The 18,926-nt window shown below is 40.5% G+C and overlaps 2 protein-coding genes across 3 annotated transcripts; one reads left to right on the top strand and one right to left on the bottom strand.

The window, feature by feature from the left end:
* The first annotated feature begins 217 nt into the window (after positions 1 to 217).
* Positions 218 to 16,020, top strand: spag5 (sperm associated antigen 5). 2 transcript variants are annotated; one of them, XM_058066769.1, is made up of 25 exons: positions 218 to 325; positions 579 to 625; positions 705 to 818; positions 1,026 to 2,755; positions 4,770 to 4,962; positions 5,046 to 5,162; positions 5,513 to 5,605; positions 5,697 to 5,831; positions 7,331 to 7,450; positions 7,550 to 7,642; positions 8,618 to 8,752; positions 8,893 to 8,986; positions 9,079 to 9,226; positions 9,312 to 9,362; positions 10,167 to 10,320; positions 10,400 to 10,533; positions 11,656 to 11,818; positions 11,901 to 12,036; positions 12,828 to 13,074; positions 13,458 to 13,590; positions 13,663 to 13,743; positions 13,817 to 13,966; positions 14,812 to 14,886; positions 15,033 to 15,113; positions 15,208 to 16,020. In XM_058066769.1, exons 2-25 carry the CDS (start codon positions 599 to 601, stop codon positions 15,277 to 15,279), a joined length of 4,476 nt encoding a protein of 1,491 aa, XP_057922752.1. In that variant the 5' UTR covers positions 218 to 325; positions 579 to 598; the 3' UTR covers positions 15,280 to 16,020. The 2 variants fall into 2 exon arrangements, with proteins under 2 accessions (XP_057922752.1, XP_057922761.1); XM_058066778.1 differs by lacking the exon at positions 218 to 325 and having other exon boundaries at positions 336 to 625.
* A 1,181-nt stretch (positions 16,021 to 17,201) lies between these two features.
* On the bottom strand, positions 17,202 to 18,926 carry foxe1 (forkhead box E1). The gene is made up of 2 exons (XM_058067000.1): positions 18,826 to 18,926; positions 17,202 to 18,747 (listed from the first exon to the last, which is right to left on the bottom strand). The coding sequence occupies exon 2, from the start codon at positions 18,722 to 18,724 to the stop codon at positions 17,636 to 17,638; it is 1,089 nt and encodes a 362-aa protein (XP_057922983.1). The 5' UTR covers positions 18,725 to 18,747; positions 18,826 to 18,926; the 3' UTR covers positions 17,202 to 17,635.

An 18,926-nucleotide genomic window follows, 5' to 3' on the forward strand; every position in this document is an offset into this window, starting at 1 on the left:
AAAGAAAAATTTAATTTATTATTTTTCATGATTAGTATTATTACTACTATTATTATCTAATTTACTATTAATTTTCGTATACGAAACCCTCTATACGTACTAAATTACAAACGTAATGGGCTTGAACTGTGAAAGTGTCATAAATAATACAGATCAAATCGAATAAGTTTACGATGGCCTGAAGAGGGCAGCACTGCATGGATGAGCGGAACACGGATTCGCCGCCTTGGTTTATAAACGAAGAAGAAGAAGAAGAAGAAACGGACCAATAGCAACTCAGCTGTATCTATTTTTGAATGAAACGCGGTTGATGACAGTTTGAAAGGTTTGTCGAACTGTTATTGTTATTCAGTATAAACATATTTGTTAGGTAAAATTTCCTTTGATCAGACTTAAAACACAATTAACAATCGGATGAATACGATTCGCCTGAGTAACTAACTGCTAACTGCTACGAGTAAGCTAACATTTAACGATAGGAAGTAGTTAGCAAAGTGTGAGAGCTAGCATTACATTGTTTCCAGCAGTACTATAATATGTTTAATATAGTAATAATTGTCTCTACTTGCTGATACCAGTCATTTCCCAGGACTCCACGATGTCAAGTCAAAGTGTGGAAGGCACGGTACGTTTTGTTGGCGTTGTTTTTACAAATAGAATCAAGAAAGGTGATATATATTTACTACTGTATTTATTTATTATAGCCTTCCATGAGATATGGAGAGCGTACTCCACTGAGAAGTGTGGAGAATGCAGAGCAGAATCTGTCACCTTCATCCCTAAGACACAAGTCTAAATCACTGTTTAACACCACAAAGGTAGGTTTACTGTGCACCGTATGAAAACACTGTTTCTGCTACTGGAACCATCCAATCATTTCTCTAATTTTCTCACTCAGAAGTTGATGATTACTTTCTTTCAACACTGAAAATATGAATAATGATTAAGGAAGTTATTTTGATTATTATTTTATTATTATTGCTACTTAAGAAAAAAAATCCTATGTTTCTGCTTCTCACCAACAGAAGGATGTTTCTCTTAATCTGTACTCTCCCGCATCAGCCAATATCACATATCCCACTGGTGCCACGACCGAAATGACCTCCTGCATACAAGGAGATATCACTTTTAAATCCTTCATCTGCTCTGGTGGAGAAGTTGAGCTTGTCCAGTCTTCATTGTGTGCGAGATGCGACGAAGAGAACAGCATTGTGTTGCATCAGGACCAGCAAAGTGTGTCTTACTGTTGCGACAAAGATGACACTATTGCCAGTGAGCTTGTGTCATCGTGTGGCGAGCACACGGAGCACCCCTACTGCCATCCCGCTAATACCGATGTCGGTGACGTTGGTGTGGATATTACTTGGAAGTCATTTGCTTGCGATGGTGGCGAGGTGGAGGTTTTGGATGCCACTGATAGACTACTGGATGTAAGCACTCCTCTCCCTGCTGGAGATATAGTACAAGACAACACCGTCGACTCAAGCAACATCTTTGACTTGAGTCAATTGGGGCCAGGAACAGCAGAACACGTGGTGGTCCGTGACGTGACCTTTAAGGCATTCATCGCCACTGGTGGTGAAGTAGAAATCCCAGACTCCACTAAAACATCCAAGGAGATCCGTCCTCTGCAAGGTACTGATTCGGTTATTACTCAAGATCTGAGCTTTTTACCTGCCATGAATCGTTTGGACCATGATGACCCCGCGTCATGTGGTGAAGAGACCTGCAGCCAGGATCCGTTTAACAGAGAGACTTGTGGACAAGAGAGAGTGACAATTCCAGGTGAGGAACAAGCTATGACCTCCCAACTCCTGCTGACAAACAAGGAACATCTTGCACAAGATCTTATTCAAAAGAGCTCCTGCCAATATCTTGACATCTTCCATACAACGCTTGCCTCCAACAAGACTCTGACGACTGATCCAGTTGGTTTAGAGACACCAGAGAAACTCCTGTCATCTCGTGCTGACAGCCCACTCTCTGACTTTGACACCCATGGGCCTCTAGCTGTGGTTGCTACGCCCTCTGAGGTAAGCAAAGCAAAGGACAACGCCCTCAGGTCACCTGAGAATGGAGCACCCCTTCCAAACTCTACAGACAAATGTCTGGGCGAGGTTCTCCCCGATGTTCTTAAAGTTCTCTCGGAGTGTCCCTCTGTGGCCTCAATGGCACATCTGAATCTGCAGCTCATCAGTCCTGCACGACGAGCATCCCTATCCCTGCTGATGTCCAACAGGGATTCTGACAATGAGTCTGCTCTTGAGAAAACCGTGGTGGCTCCAGATAATCCAGACTTGGTTGGTTTGTGGGCGGACCACTTGGAGAGCCCCATGCCTCGCCCCCTCTTCAACTCCACAAACCTGTACAGCAAACTCCAAAATACAGTTCTAGAATCAAATGAGGATTTAAACAGGAAGGACTGTATTGTTCCCCAATCAAGGGGTGTGCAGGTGTCGGGTCTTCCCAGTGAGCCAATCATTCCGGAGGTTCCGCTGCAGCAGCAACTACGGCAGATGAACGAGCTCCTCATCCTGGTGTTTGGGCAGCTGGGCCTCACTGCATCTCCTCCTGCTGCAGCTTCTCAAGGAGCTTCCCCACCTCTTCCTCCCCCTGTAAAATCCTCCAGCGCCTGTGTGGGCAGCACCCCAGTGAAAATGATGGACCAGGGTCTCAACACATCAGGACAGTTTGAGAGGAAGAGGAACTTCTCCACAGCGGATGCATGCAGTCTCACCGATCCTCTCCTGTGGAAGTAAGTGCATTTATTATAATTTTTTTAAAGTCTTATTTAAAAAAATAGTTGCGTCAATAGTTTTATTTAAATCTATTGTAGTATCTGAAAGCGGTAAGAATCGCCTGTAAAGCTCTTGAAACTTTAACTCTGTCAAATACATAGCTGTGTTAATAATTTCCTTTTATTTTTGAAATTTAAAAAAAATTACAAACTATTACTTATATATACTTATATATATATACTTTTCCAGCATAAACTGCCTTTTAAGCATCTCAATAGGATTCAGGTACCAGGTAAAAATGTTGCAGACCATTGCTGTAAACCCTATAATATGCCTCTTGTAGTTATTATATACATTTTATATTAAATTTTATGCATTGTAAAACAATGATAGACATACATTAAAGAGCGTTTTGCTTATAAAATGAAGTTACAGAACAATCATTTTTCATACATACACGTGTTGTCAAATTGTCTATCAGCTGAAAAAAGGTGGTGTAAATAGCTGGAGACAGCGCCCTCTGGTGGATTCATTGCTGCATTAAAAAAAAACCCAAACCACAAATAGACAGGGATCTAGTAGAGCAGAGGTAGGGAACCTATGGCTCGGGAGCCAGGTAGGGCTCTTTTGATGACTGTATCTGGCTCTCAAGCGTTTCTTACCACAATAAAAATGTATTTTTGCTAACATTTTAAAGTAAACATCACAGAAATGAAAAATAATCAACAACTTTCTTATGCATTTGAATCCGTCTATCTCTTTTCTACTGCAATACGGCCAACCATATCCATCTTTCCTGATGATATTTTCCAGGTCACACACCAAAACTCGATTATTACTGGGTAATGCGGTAGTCTACCTCGGTCATTGAGATGTCAACATGTAAATGTAAACTTTCCTCCTTTAGTCAAATAGTCACCTAGCTAAAGCTGCAGAACCAAGCCTTCTGACGAAGATGGCCAAAAGAATGAAATATGTGTACGGAGTACGGTGCAAAACCATGCAGCAGCAGAAGTTGCATTAATGGCAGCAAGTATTTGATTTATTATTGGACACTGCGCTGCTCACGAAAGTGTGCTGGCCACACCCCATTGGCGTGGGGTAGTGTGCCTGGTCTACGTAATTAGAGCCCATTATATCTAAAACTGTTGGTCTTACATAAAAATGCACACATTTTATTGCATTCAATGTTTAAAAAAATGTATATGGCTCTCACAGATACACATTTTAAAATATCTGGCCTTCATGGCTCTCTTAGCCAAAAAGGTTCCCGACCCCTGTAGTAGAGCATACCGCACCAATAATGTTTGGTAATGGTAATGGTTTTATTTCATTTGAACATGCATCATATTACAATTGAGTGCATCACATAATCAGTTCACAGTTCCGCATGTCCAAAAGGAGTAGGAAGAAGCAAAGCTTATTAAATCCTACCCCTCCATCTGGTACTTTTACAATCAGTAACTGTTACATTTATTCACTTCCTGCTCTTTTATTTTATTTTATTTTATCACATACCGAAGTATAAGGTGATATGACCATACAATGACATAATGGGTACCATAGTAACTGTCAATATAGTGATATATATATATATAGCACATCATGACTTGAATTTTGATTTTATTGTGTAAAATTAGTGTTGTTTTTTGTTTTACGGATTCACAACTTTTATAGTTATATAGCAGTACAACTGATATAGTTTTTTTTTTTTTAATGATTGTTTTTTATTTATTTATTTTTTTTTTCTTATAATCATGTGTTGATGCAGAAAGACATCCATACAAATGGCTAATTTCGTAAAACTATGCAAAGGTATAATTTCAATAATAAATGTGATATTAAATACTAAAATATATTAAAAATATTAAAAACATTTAATATTTTGGAAATGGCATATTTTTCTTGTGGGAATGTTCAAGTGGTCCAGTCGGTCCACATGTTGATAGAGTATATGAACTATATTACAGCTATAAGGTACCTGTGAAGTGAGCTTGAATGCCCCGTCACCGTATACGTGTGTATTGCCAGTGTCCCCCCAGGCAGCCTGGAATGTCTTCCAAGAGAGGAGCTGGAGCAGAGGCTGAGGTCCAGCATGGTCGTGGTGGAGGCCTTGGTGCAGCAGCTAGTGATGGCCAGAGCGCATGGACGTGCCTCCGTGGGCCCGCTGCCATCGGAGCTGAGGGACAAACTGGTGCAGACGGACCACACTGAACTCAATCAGGTGACTGACACCGACTTAGTCGAAATAGAAATGACAACTTATTAAATTCTTCATCTTGGAATGGCTCTCTTTGTCTCACCTAGACCACCATGTACAGAGACCTCTACATGGAGGCATTAAACAGGATTGGCCACTTGGAGCAAGACGGGGCTTCCCTTAAGGAACTTATCCAGTATATGCAGGACATGCGGGTCACCATGGTGAGAAAACTCTTTTCTCTTTCATGTTGTGTGCTTGGAAAAAATGAGGCAGATAATCATCTTTAAATAATCACGCTTGGGCATCTGTTTGTCTTGATGAAGATAAGGTTCACAGTTGCTACCTTTTTAATTGAAACCTGAATTTCAGGGTTTTCAAGGTTTGGAGTCTGTTTTGAATTTTATTTAACACACTTGGAATGATTACTCTCTGTTACCCTACTTGCTGCTGCACATTACTGTGTTTTCAAACCACACACTAATAAAACAATTGACTCAAATTATTCAATTCAGTGGTGTCCACAAAATTAAAATATTCAGTATAATTCAGTGCTCTAAATTTGTCCCTGCAGGCGTCGCTGACCAGCGACACTGATGCAGCTCTCTCAAACATGAAGCACATGGAGGAACTCGTTCAACAGGATCATAGTAGCCTTGTTGGGCATGTATGTAAAGTGAACAGATCAGTGTTACATTTACTAAATGTAAGAAATAACCTTATGCACTAACCACAATAACCTATGCATTTACATTTAGTATGAAGAGATGAAGTTCTTGTATACAAAGTCAAAGGAGGTACAGAGCCGAATGATGCAGAAGGTCAAAGACGCGCTTCAGCAAAGAGACCAGATGAAGACGCAGATGGATGAGGCCTTCACCGCCAAAGAGGCCGTAAGTACCGTACAGCTTTTACCAGACATAACGTTCAATACCAGAATTTTAGGGGGGGAGACACAAAATGAGTAAACAAATGAACTTGTGTTGCTTATTAGAGTTTTTTTTAAAGGGGGACTATTATACTTTTTCCACTTTTCTGACCTATAAATGTAGTTAGAATGTTGTATTCTTGTGTACAACGACGCCAAAGTTTCAGATAATGAGGTTTGCACATTTGGAAGTGTGCCGTGAAAGAAGTTTGGGATGGCTTCAGAGGGTGTTGCAAAACTGTTCTTTTGTGATGTCACGGAAGAGCGGGCTTCCTTACGAGCTTGTCTGTAGGCGCGATATGGTCTCTGCCCTCCCCCATGCCCAAGAAGTTGTTGTATTTGGCGGGCCGTGGGTGGAATAAATTAAAACAGACCGTTTTGGCAGGAAGATTAAGATGAAGATATGCCTTTATTCGTCCCTCAGTGGGGAAATTTGTATTGCGCAGCAGCAAGAGTACAGAGTCAGTTAAGCAGTACAAAATACACAATATGGAAAAATAAACAATATAAACAACCCAAGTGTTAACAAAATCAACAGTTTTTCCCAGAAGCACAAATCGAAGGAAATACAGCTGGAATAGGTGCAGATTCTGGAAGATCTGTGTGGGTTATTGTGTGTAGCTGCTCTATAGGAGTCCACAATTTAATACAAAGTCGAAAAATGAGCATAATAGGTCCCATTTAATGTCACAAACAAGACTGAGCTGGCGAGAGTGTTTTGAGATAGGGGAGAGCGTCTTCGAGACGCTCCCCTCTGGCAGGAGGCTGCGGTCCATCAGGACCAAAACCTCACGCCACAAGAACAGTTTCTTCCCATCTGCTGTCAGCCTCATCAACAAGGCCCGGAACCCCACATGACACTCTTCACACCCCACCTCTGCCTCATCCTGCCACTTTGACACTTTGACACTTTCATTGTATACGTTACATTAACGCTTTGGAGAGTTTGGACTCTTAGGAAAACAATCAGACTGCACTTCCGGAATAACAAACAAAAACAGACTGTGTACATATATTTATACTGTTATTCTGTATATTTTGTATTTTCATATTTTGTATTCTCATTCTTTTTTAATAGATGTGTATGCACCTACTACACCAAAACAAATTCCTAGTATGTGTTTGATCATACATGGCAATAAACCTTTTCTGATTCTGATTCTGATTCTGATGCCTGCAGCGGACAAGAGCAATAAGGCTTTCATACCAGATTTGTCACTTACTGCATGGAGTTGTAACGACAAATGACATTCCCAGATCCCATTTTAATGTGTTTATGAGGATGAGCAACTAGTGCCATATTCATCTGTGGCAGTCCAAATGAATGTAAATAAATGTACTGTGTACTGTGTTAGTTATGATATGATCATTTTTGGGGGGTGGGGGCTTCAAAGTGTAATGCTCAGTTGTAATTGACACAGTCAGTGAAGTATTAATTTGAACTCTCCTTTTGCTTGTGTCCAGGCCTTCAGTACGGTGGAGCAGCTCAGGAGTCGCTGCGCCAACGAAATTGCGTCGCTGCAGAGTAGCATCGGCTCTCAGCAAGAGCTCCTGGCTGCCCTCAACGCCACATTTCCTCAGCAGGTAGGAACAAAAGAACACATGCCATATGCTCTTTCTGAACACATGCACTTAAATCTTGCGTGTTCCCCCCCCCCCCCCCCCCTCTCTTCATTGGTGCAGGTTGCCTTAAATGCGAGCAACACCGAAACACTGAACACTGCTTCAGATCTTCTGTGCCAAACCATGCAGGAACAGTCTAGTTTTATGAAAGAAGTGAGTTGAATTGACGTTATTGGTTAGCTAAGGCTGCATACACACTTTTGGTACCGTGGTCCAAATCAAGATACTTGATAAGATACTTCACACTAGAGTTTTTGTCATGGGACCAAACGCTGCACAGTAAGGAACATATGCATCAAATAAAAATTTGATTGGTCAGCTTTTCTGACGCATGAAATAACTGCAATGTATTCCAGTGTAATCTGTATGCACGTTGAAAATAAAAGACACCATCACCATAACAATATAAATATATAACAATATAAAACCAGCTTTGGATTTCAATTATTTATAATCAATTTATTTCACCAGTGTACTCCAAGCAGAATATCTAAAATGTTTGGATGTCCTTTTTAAAGGGGACTTATCATACCTTTCCACTTTTCTGACCTATAAGTGTAGTAAGAATGTTGTATTCTCATGTTAAATGATGCCAAAGTTTCATACAATGAGGTTTGCATATTTGGAAGTTAGAAAAGGCGTGGTAAAACCGTTCCTTTGTGATGTCACAGAGGGACGGACTTCCTTATGTGGTTCATAGTTAGGAAGCACTTGGCCACTGTGTGACCAATCACAGTGGAGTGGGCATGCCCGGAGGTGGACAGTGGGTGGGATAAATTAAAACAGTTAATTAAACATAATTACTATAGTACTACTACTACTACTACGAAGTATAGTGCACATAATGTCCATACAATATTTTTATAAAATGAATGTTATACGCAGCATACTGTATAGCTTCATTAAGAATTTCATTGAATGTCAGTTGTACTTCTTGCAATTCTAATTGTAATTCTGCTTTCTGTTTGCAAACACAATTCGTATTGAAGAATTGAATTGGAATTTAGAAGTCATTCCCAATTAATTTCTGTTTCATTTTGTACAGCCCTGATGTGAACGCACCCTTAACTTTTTATACAAATGCTGCATTGCTTGCGTCTAACGATGTTTGATGTTGTTGCTGACAAGCTGCACGACGTCAAGAACCTCCTGCACAGGACAGCCCCCGTCCTGATAAAGCTGAAGAAGAAGGCGGAGGATGCTTTGCAAGAGAGAGACGAGCACATGTCTGCAAGAGACCAAGCTTTGGAAGACAAAGAGCAGGTCAGCCTTGTCAGAAGTTCACAATAAAATGAATAATAACTTGAAATAGGCCTGGATAAAAATCCAAACAGCAGAGATGCCTTATAGTAGTCATGTGATGCTTTGTGACCGTGATACTGATGATTTTTCTCACTCTTCAGCTGGAAGAGGAGCTGAGGCAAGCGCAGTTAAATCTCCAAGCTGCTGGAGAACAGTTTGCTGATTTAAATCTACAGGTTACAATCTTGACGTCAGGTAAAAAAAAAAAAAAAAAACAGCACTGCATACTGCATACAGCACTGATACAGGATAAGATAATAGATTTTTGCTTGACATTTTACCTTCAGAGATCGGCGTGCTGCGTCAGAAGCTAACAGAGAGTGAGGAGGAGCGAGGTCAGTTGGAAAGGAACGTGACTGAGATGTCGGCCACCATGTCCTCCACGATGGCTGCACATACCTTCCTCGAGCACGCCCTGGCTGAAGAGACATCCAAGTATGTCCTGCTCCGACCAGGAGGTTGTCTCACGGCTGCAAATAATAATATCACCAGCCATTGGTAACAAGTGTCCTTGTTGCAGGTTGCTGCAGGCACAGAGCGATGCAAGCCAGGCCAAAGACGCAGCAGACCAGTAAGCGACCTGACTTCATGCTTTTCATAGTTTGGAATTAAATTCACAGAATTGTTTTTGTTCTGCAACAAAAGAGAATAAGATCCTGCATAAATACAACAAATTACAACAATATGCCATGAGGAAGTAAGCGTCTAAACAGGTCAAATAAGAATTTACATGGCTTTCAGATGAGCAACCTGGATCAGATCCAGATTCGCTTTGACGTGTTCTGAAACTTCTTATGTAACGTAATTCACAAAGGAATACAATTTAACCATTATAGAAATGTGTCAAATGTGATTGGTCGATTTATTTATGTATTTATTTATAAAAAAATTAAACTGTGATTTAATGAATTTGAAATTACAAATAAAATAAAGGAAATTATAATAATAATAATTTTGTTAATATTATGTTAATAATATAACATATTATAACTATATTATGTTTTGTTAATATAATAACCAATTGTAATTTTTTTTACACAAATTTTAATTGAAAAGTGTAAAACATCAATTGAGTTTGAAATAAATAATCATATATTGTTGCTGCTAAACAATTAAAATAATTCATTAATTCTGAGCTAATATGATTTAACCACATGCAATTTAATCTCTGTTTTTGCTTGCAATTCTATTGCTTGGACTGGAAAAAGATTCATACACAATCTGTTGACAGCAAGTTGACATAAAACAAACTCACATTGGTGGAGATAAACGTACAGTAGATGAAGCACTGTACATTATTGACCTCATCAATATATTAAATTGCCCGTTTAGAATGTCATATATTTTCCTGCATTTTGTCTTCTGTGACATACAGGTTGGCATCATCGCTGTACCAGGCGGAGCAGCAGGTCGAGGAGCTTGGACACACTCTTTCCAACCGTGAGGAGGAGCTTTGCAGTCTGCAGGCGCTCTCACATTCGCAGTGCTTGGAGATCCAGCAGCTTGGAGACGTGAGGGAAACGAATGAGGTCAGCTCACTGAAAGTGTTGGATTAAAGTCATGCAAAGTGTGTAAATAAAGTGAAACGTTACATTGTGTGGGTTCCAGTTCCTGCATATGGAGAACATGCTGGCCCGCGAGCAGATGGCTGACAGTGAGAGCATGCTGAGGTCCAACCTGCAGGCTCTTCGGGAGCGGAATGTCCAGTGTGAAGACCTGAAAACGGAACTCTCTCAACTCCAGTAAGTTTTCTATGTTTTCACCTGGCCAACTTTAATACATCAGTACCATATTTCCTTAGTGTCCTCCGCACTAGTAGATGCCGTGCCTTGATTAATCTCTAGGTGCTTTGTCCACTTGAATAAATAAATGCCACTCCTCAAATAGAACCCTCCGAAGAAGAAAATGAAGGTGGTGCCACTCGGGGGCTTTAGTTACTTTTACATGGACTGATACCACCCTGTGTTCCGGTAGACAGCTTGACCACCACACATGATATGGCATCTGTAAAGCTGAGGTTTATAGCAAAAGTGCTGTAGGCATTATATTCAGCATATTATTGTTATAATTATTATATTAATGTAGTACAATTGGAGTGCACATGTATTGGTATATTAATTTAATTAATTAAATAATATATATATTAAATTAATTTAATATATAATTGAGAGAATATTTTTAGAATTAAGATTAGAAAATAATTTTCTGGGCTGCACGGTGATCGAGTGGTTAGCACGCAGACCTCACAGCTTGGAGACAAGGGTTCAATTCCACCCTCGGCCATCTCTGTGTGGAGTTTGCATGTTCTCCCCGTGCATGCGTGGGTTTTCTCCGGGTACTCCGGTTTCCTCCCACATTCCAAAAACATGCTAGGTTAATTGGTGACTCCAAATTGTCCATAGGTATGAATGTGAGTGTGAATGGTTGTTTGTCTATATGTGCCCTGTGATTGGCTGGCGGCCAGTCCAGGGTGTACCCCGCCTCTCGCCCCAAGACAGCTGGGATAGGCTCAAGTGGTAGAAAATGAATGAATGAAATAATTTTCTATCTTCTAAATGTGTAGTCTAATATATCTATATGAATGATTAAATTACTGTTAACATCATATACTGTATATTTAATAGTTTCTATTCATAAGAATTTACAATATTGTAGTATTGAACAATTATTTATTATTCATAGTGTACTTATTTATTTACTTATATTTATATAAAAAACTGAACCCATACATGGGTACAAGGCACTGTACATGTGTGTATATATACACTTTATGTATAATAAAAGTCCCAACCACCGATAAGGAAATACCATATGATAGCCCACATTCTCTGCTGTGCTCATGACGTTATGATGTGTGTTTGCAGGCTGGAAAGGAGCAGTGTGCAGGAGGAGCTGGAGGCCGTGCGGGCCAGAGCCAGTGCGATCCAGCTGAAACAGGGCGAGGAGCTAGCACGGGCAGTCAATGAAATCACCTTACTGCATCACACTCTGCGAGGAGTCACCAACCAGCTACACAATGCCCTAGAGGTAAAGTCTGGCTTCTCGTTTGCACCACATTTTCCTGAAATTTTAACCCTGACTCATGATCAATGCACATTTTTATTTGCAGAAACCAGACGCAAATACTCCTCAACCAGCCGTCCAAGTGGAACGCCATCACCCGCCTGCTTCCTTTGTGGACTGCGTCATGGTTGCATTAACTGCAGAGAAAGATGAAGAGGCGCCGACCACAACACTCAAAGCTGGTATTTGCTTTTTATGCTCAGTTTAAGTTGGATAGGGGTAATCTTTTGGCATTTTTTTCTGCATTTTTACTAAGAACACTGCAGTAAAAAAGAAAATTCTTTTTCCTCAGAGAAAATAAAAAAATTGTTACAGTTGTTCTGTCTTGCGGTGTACATTTTACGGTGTCTCTTTGCTCCTTTCCGCTGTTACAAATGTCAACTTACCCATAGTTGTGAGTATCACGTTTTCTGTTCAATGGTTACCACATCACATTACGCGTTTTTTTTTGCCATCGCTGGTACCATTCTATGAAATTTCATTTGTAAAAAATTGTGTTGAAACTGAGTTATTTATTGACTTTTACTTTATTCAGTATCTACCTAAATACCATACAATTGTCACATTAATGCATATTAATGAATTATTATATTTAATAAATAATTAATACATTTAAATATAAAGATAAAAACCTTTGACGTTTTGTTTAAAAAAAATTGAAAAAACAAAGTATTAAAAAAAAATATATATAAAGATAAAACATGTACATTATATAATGTATATAATTTCATACATAATTTATTTATACAAAACATTATTATTTACATTTAATTAAAATATTAAATCTACATAGAAACTTAGATATTTCTTTCTAGGATCATGAAGTACTATTTTTAACTCACAATAGTTTCTTCATTATGAGGTAGCATCACAAAAATCTGGTGTCTTAACAGTTCTATAAAAGTCTCGAGTGACCTTGACTTTTAGAGGTTCCCATGCAATTTAACTGACCGTAATCTTTTGTTTTCTTTAGTCACCGCGGACTCACCTCAGTCGCGAGGTGAAGCTGTGTTCAGAGAGAAGAGCGCCTTCACCCGCGTCGGCGTCACTCCGAAAAAAAAAGAGCCAGAGCCGGAGGAGGACCAGGGGGAGGATGAGCAGCACAGCAGTGCGCTGGAGCTGCTGGCCCACCTGAGTAACACCATCACGGAGCTCGTCACCACCCTAGAGGCTGTGCAACAGGACAAGGACACTCGGGCGCAGGAACTGCAGAGCAACATGTAAGTCACATAGTCACAGTGCCGTGAAGAATGCTGGGCGGATACCCTAAAATAAATACTGGAAGTGCCTTTAATGTTTTACTCTGACAGTCCACGTCATTAGGAACCCCTGCACAGGTGTCAAACTCAAGGCCAGAGGGCCTCATTTGGCCCACCACAATGTTTTTTGTGGCCTGTGAAAGCCTGGAAATGATGCATATGTACATTTGGAGTTTGTTTGTTTTTTGTGGTAGTGGTGGTTTGAGTGGGACTAATAAGGGCATATCTCATCTTAAAGGTGTGTGCAGTCCTACAGTAAATACACCTACAATAATAAACATAATGCATTAATACCCCTTTACAAGATTTCATTACAAAATACTACAACAAACTTCTACTTCCAGTTGTAGCCTGGAGATGGCGCTACAGTCTGCAAACAGCCAGCACGAGTCTGAGGTGTTTGAGCTGAAGGATCAGTTGAACCGCGTGACCACTCTGATGGAGAAAGGCAACCAAGCTCTGCAGCAAAAAGCTGAGGTCAGAACTCTTACTTTGAATACTAAGAGAAAATGTCTGAAAGCTTGTAATACATTTATACTATTCTCTCAGGATGAGAAGACGATCATAAATTTGGGGGCAGAAGTCAACAAGGCCCAGGAGCTTTTAACCAAACAGAAGAGTGACCATAATGTAATATCATTTGTCATTCAACACCTCAGAAATACTCAACAAGACAAGTTCACATTTTGTGTTTCTTCCTTAGGAGTTACGGAAGGAGGTAGTGGAGCTGCGTCGCTCTCTGCAGCAGACTCAAACGGAGGCTCAACTACTGCGGGCCGAACTGAGAAAAGCAGGAGGTCAGACGACCAGCGATGCCCACTTTATGGATGAGAAGCTCCACTTGTTGAAAGAGGTAATTTACACATTTCCTTTCCATGAAATTGCTTACATTTCAACAGAGTTGAAATAAATAACAAATAATGGAGACGCCCTAAAATGCCTATTTTTGATACTTTAATAACTGCGAGAAACTGTTATTAAACACAATTTAAATTCAGGTTTCCACCTGTTTGAAACAATGACAGTGTACAGCATTATACTTATAAAATGTGCAGTAACACTGTACTCACGTCTTGTCAAAGCTTCTTCCTGCTGGAAAATGTTAAGTGAATTCACTTGTGAGACCGCGCCCTCTGCCAGTCCCCACCACAACCCCAACGCCATCAAAATACATTCTATTACCATTGACAAATAAAAATAAAAAGTAGAAACGGGAGAAAGAAATCCACCAATATGTGGGGTCATGACTGCCAATCCGCCCATAGGGGTTCCTCTCCCAAAAATGTTTACATTTGTATAAAATACAGACTTTTTGGAAGAGGGTTAGGGTTAGTCCTACTTCTGTAAACTACTGACTGTTCTTTGAGCACTTTAGTTTTTGTAAGTTGTCACTATTTATTTTTCTAACACCCTGTTTTCATTTCACTTAGTCTCGGTGGGTGTTTTTACAAACCTTTATTTGTAATGTTAGTCACAGTGAAGAGAATGGTATTGGAGTTTATTTTACCAGTGTCTACTTGTTGAACATTGTTTTTTTTTTTTTATACATTTTTTTTAACTGTTAGTTTTCTGAATATCAGGTTTGATTATTGACTCATCTCTTGGTGATTAATTTGTATGCGATTGTGTCGATAAGATGATGAATCCTTAAAGGGGAAAGTAAAATATTGAGCCTTTTCGTATTTATTTTACCCAAAGGTGGACAGACTGAAGGCGACCATTCAGGAGGTGGAGCATGCTCGAAGTAAACTGCTAGAAAAAGCCAAGCGACACGTAAGTGGACAACAAACACACACACACACACACACACACACACACACACACACCTCTTGGCATTCTTGCTGCAAAAATGCCGTGACCCCCGGGTTGCGCGACACTGCAAGACAGCCCGTGCTTACCGTGTCATCATCTCGCTTCAGCAAATGATCCACCAGTTGAACCAGCAGAAGAGTGAGAAGGAGCTCCACATGTTGAATAACATGATCAATAAAGTGAGAGAGGTGAGCAACATTTGTCACATCGTTACACATTTCTGTTGTCAATGTGCTTAATTTATTGATTTATTTATTTATTTTTTCATCCATTTCCTTGCAGACGTTGTTGTGTTTGCCCGACGTTGTGAAGAACTGTGAGCATCTTCAGCAGCTTTTAGAATATTTAGGGTGATGTGTTGCAGCTTTTGTGTTTGTTTTATATGCCGTGTATCTTCTTCGATATTAAGCATCTTGTCAATGCCTCCAACTTTAACAGACTTTGATATGCTCTATTTTTATCGCAACAATTTAATACATCATAGGGCATTTTTGCTGTTATTTTTTTTTATACTACAACATTTTCATTTTCTCTGATTTGCTACTGTTCATGTATGTGAATATTTGAATATCTGACTTTACTAACAATTACTAACAAAAGGCTTTAACTTATCATTTGAAATATTTTCAAAATAAACAAATACTAACAAAGTGTATCTACGGTGTATAAACAATGTTGTATTAATATTGCTAATGTTTAATTGATAATTAAAGTAGGATTAAAAAAGGTTTTTTTTTCTTTATTGTGCAAACGTCCCCCTAAAATTGTGGAAAGTAAAAAGTGGTCCATTACATAAAACAATAATTATGATCAGAAGCTAGAAGGTGCTAAGTGTTTTATAACATCATGTCTTGAATTAAACGACATACTTTGACCAGGTAATACATGCAACAGTGCTATTAGCACTTATGCTAACATGAGATGTGTCCTGATTGGTCCATTCTAACTGACCACTCAAGTACTGAGGTTATGTGGTCAAAGTTTTTTATACATGTTTTGTAGTAAATACACCATTTTGTGTTGTGTTTATGTGCACAATATGTCGATGGCGTGATCGTATTTTAGGCTCAATCTGTGTTTAATGTGGGGAAAACGATGGCTTCTTAACCCCTTCAGACCCAAAGGCTGTGCTCGTGATCGTGCACGTGACATATTTGCGTCTCTGAATCAATAAAAACGCAAGATTTGGATGACGTTGGCACTTCTGGTTCATGATTGGCTCCTAATCAACCAATCACAATCAAGAAATGACGGTCCACACCAGTTCCTTGATTGCATGGAAGCTGGCACGATGGTCAAGGCACAGTGGATTGAAAGATGCAAACGTGAGTACTCATTTTCAATAAAAACTGCATACATAAAAATATAACGAAAAAAAAACCTTGTCCACTTTGCTTTTATGTGGGAGTGGAGTAAAAGTCAGTGGAAGTTGATTTATTTTGTTTGCCCAGGGTCTGAAGGGGATAAGCGCATGGCTAAATAAACTGTGTTTAGCTAACATCCCAACAAGTATCATTAACATGTTTGGAAGCTACGATTAAATTCTAATTCTTATTAGTTTATTTTATTTTTTTACAAAGTGAGATGCACGTTTGCACGAGGGGGCGCCAGAGGACCTCAGGGGAGACGCAGCAGTTTCAAACAAAAACGTAAAAGTAAGTACATTTAAAACCCGCTATGCTAGCTTCAGCTTGTAAGGCAAAATACAGGAAAATGGTCAAACCAGTTGAGGGTTGATTGGATCTGACTTGATATTTTGTAAATTATTCATAATGGCTTTTAGCTGATGCTAAAATGTAATTATTTTAAATGCTGACTCGTTAAAAGCTGTGCATATATGTGTGAAAATATTAAGTGTAATATACCCTTTAAAAAAAAAACAACTGCTCTAAAATAAGTACAATTTCAGATAATTTAGATTCATTTTAATCAATTGTAATCTTAGATGTAGCTGTTTCGGACAAGTATTTTGAGCCATTTCTGTCAGTATGGCTTTCCTCCCCCTGCGAGCATCATCAAGTGTCTAAGGCTAATGAAGTGGTTCTTTTCGAGTTTTGTCTTGTCTCGAGACTCTATTGAAATGGCGCAAACTGCTCAGCTTTAAGGCCTAAGCGATCACATTACAACCCATTGTGACGGTGAGCAGATTAAGAGTCTAAGACGCAGCTTGGAAGCAGCTGAGCTGAAACGATGCTAGTTATGACCACCAAAAAACATAAATTGTGAAAATGGTGTGTAACAGTGAATATCGAAACAGTAAAAAAAAAAAAAAAAAAAAACACAGCTTCCTCCCACTCCTTTTCGGACATGTTGAAAAAAATATGTGATGTACTTCAATGTAGCTTTGTAAATTAAACCAAACCACAAATTTAAAGTTTCGATGTTTTACCGTTAAAGAAGAAAAGTGCTGTACAGTACAGTTATTTATTTTCCAAACACCACACATGCAATGTCCTTAAGCTGACGTTCTTCATACTACAAGACACTTATTGCAAAGCCTTTGACCATTAAGCCCAATAATTTATAGTAAGCCATGAAATCAATTAAAAAGAAACCACACTCAAATAGTATTTACACTTAAAGAGGACTTTTAAAGTCAAATTTTTCATTTCTGGATTTGGTTTCTAAAACATACGCCTTCTTTTTGTCCTCACGAATAGATACAAAAAAATATTACATACAGTAATTATGTGCATTAGTGTCTCAAGTGTCAGATAGCAGACACAAACCTGTCCATGTTTCCAGGGTAGGGGGGGTGTCGCAAGTAACCCCCTGCATTGGCGATAGGACCCCCAGTGCTGTTGTACTGGGAGAAAGAGCCCAGATGTACTGGTGAGACCCTACCGTAGTGGTCCACTGTCTCTGCCGACCCGTGCCCTGTAGACGGCAGGCGTCCTGTGGTGCTGTACATGCCGTTGTGGGCTTGTCCATAAGGTCCCTGGGGGGCATGGTGGTGTGGGTGGCTGCTCGGGTGCCCGGAGTAGGCAAACCCCGGGTGCGTGGTGGAGCGAGGCGGTGCTGCGCCTCCACAAGGTTGACTTTGGAAACCCGGAGGTCCCAGACTGCAGGGGCTGGTTCCGCTTGGCAGCCCCTCCGGGGTGAAGCTCCGGCTGGGTTGCATCAACTCTGGGCCTTGTGCGCCCACCACGCTGGCTGGAGGTCCGATTAGGTTATTGATGCTGAACATGCGAGTCTGACTGGGTCCAAAGCCAGGTGGAGATGATGCGGGGTAGTAAGTGGAGGGGAGCTGCTGCCCGTAGGATGGACTCACTGTCATGTTGGGGTAGACTGAATTAGCATATGGTGCTGATCTAGCAATCTGGACCGGCGTGAAAACCGGACTCTCGTGCACGTACGAGGCATAGGTGCTCAGGTCACATCGCTTGAACCTCTTCCTGCGCCTCAGGAAACTTCCACTCTCAAACATGTCCTCGGCGTTGGGGTCCAAGGCCCAGTAGTTGCCCTTCCCTGGGCGCCCCGGCTCCCGAGGGATCTTAATGAAACAATCATTGAGAGTCAAATTATGGCGGATGGAGTTCTGCCATTTTTTGGAATTGTCTCTGTAGAAGGGGAAGCGCTCTGTGATGAATTTGTAGATTCCCCCTAACGTGAGCTTGCGGTCCGGGGAGCTGGCGATGGCCATGGAGATGAGGGCGATGTAACTGTAAGGGGGCTTGCCCCGCTGGAGGGGTCTTTTCCTCCTTCGACCTCTGGGCTGCTCATCTGTTGGCAGTGGGCGGTCTGCCGCCTCCGAGGATGCGTCCGCCGGGACGTCTTTCTCCACTTTGACCACCGGCATTGTTATGGACTCTTCTGGGAAGCCTGCAAACGGACAAATCAGTTTCTGATCTAGAACTTTCCTCTACATTAACGTGGACAGATTCTTAACATGACACTCACAGTATTGAAGTCCAAATCCTCAGGATTCTGTCACATTCAATTCAGCTGGCGTCTTGTTGGGGCGATGTTGAAGCGGCGTCCTCCATGCGTGGGGTTTAAGG

Source organism: Doryrhamphus excisus, chromosome 1 (assembly GCF_030265055.1).
Source record: "Doryrhamphus excisus isolate RoL2022-K1 chromosome 1, RoL_Dexc_1.0, whole genome shotgun sequence".
In the NCBI taxonomy this organism is placed as follows: domain Eukaryota; kingdom Metazoa; phylum Chordata; class Actinopteri; order Syngnathiformes; family Syngnathidae; genus Doryrhamphus; species Doryrhamphus excisus.

What these genes read in the sequence shown, in the direction of transcription:
- spag5 (XM_058066769.1), top strand. Translation starts at nt 599, where the DNA reads ATGTCAAGTCAAAGTGTGGAAGGCACG. An exon ending in ATAGTAGCCTTGTTGGGCAT is followed by an intron (nt 5,606 to 5,696) that starts GTATGTAAAGTG and finishes ATTTACATTTAG; the next exon opens with TATGAAGAGATGAAGTTCTT. An exon ending in TGATCAATAAAGTGAGAGAG is followed by an intron (nt 15,114 to 15,207) that starts GTGAGCAACATT and finishes ATTTCCTTGCAG; the next exon opens with ACGTTGTTGTGTTTGCCCGA.
- foxe1 (XM_058067000.1), bottom strand. Translation starts at nt 18,724, where the DNA reads ATGCCGGTGGTCAAAGTGGAGAAAGACGTCCCGGCGGACGCATCCTCG.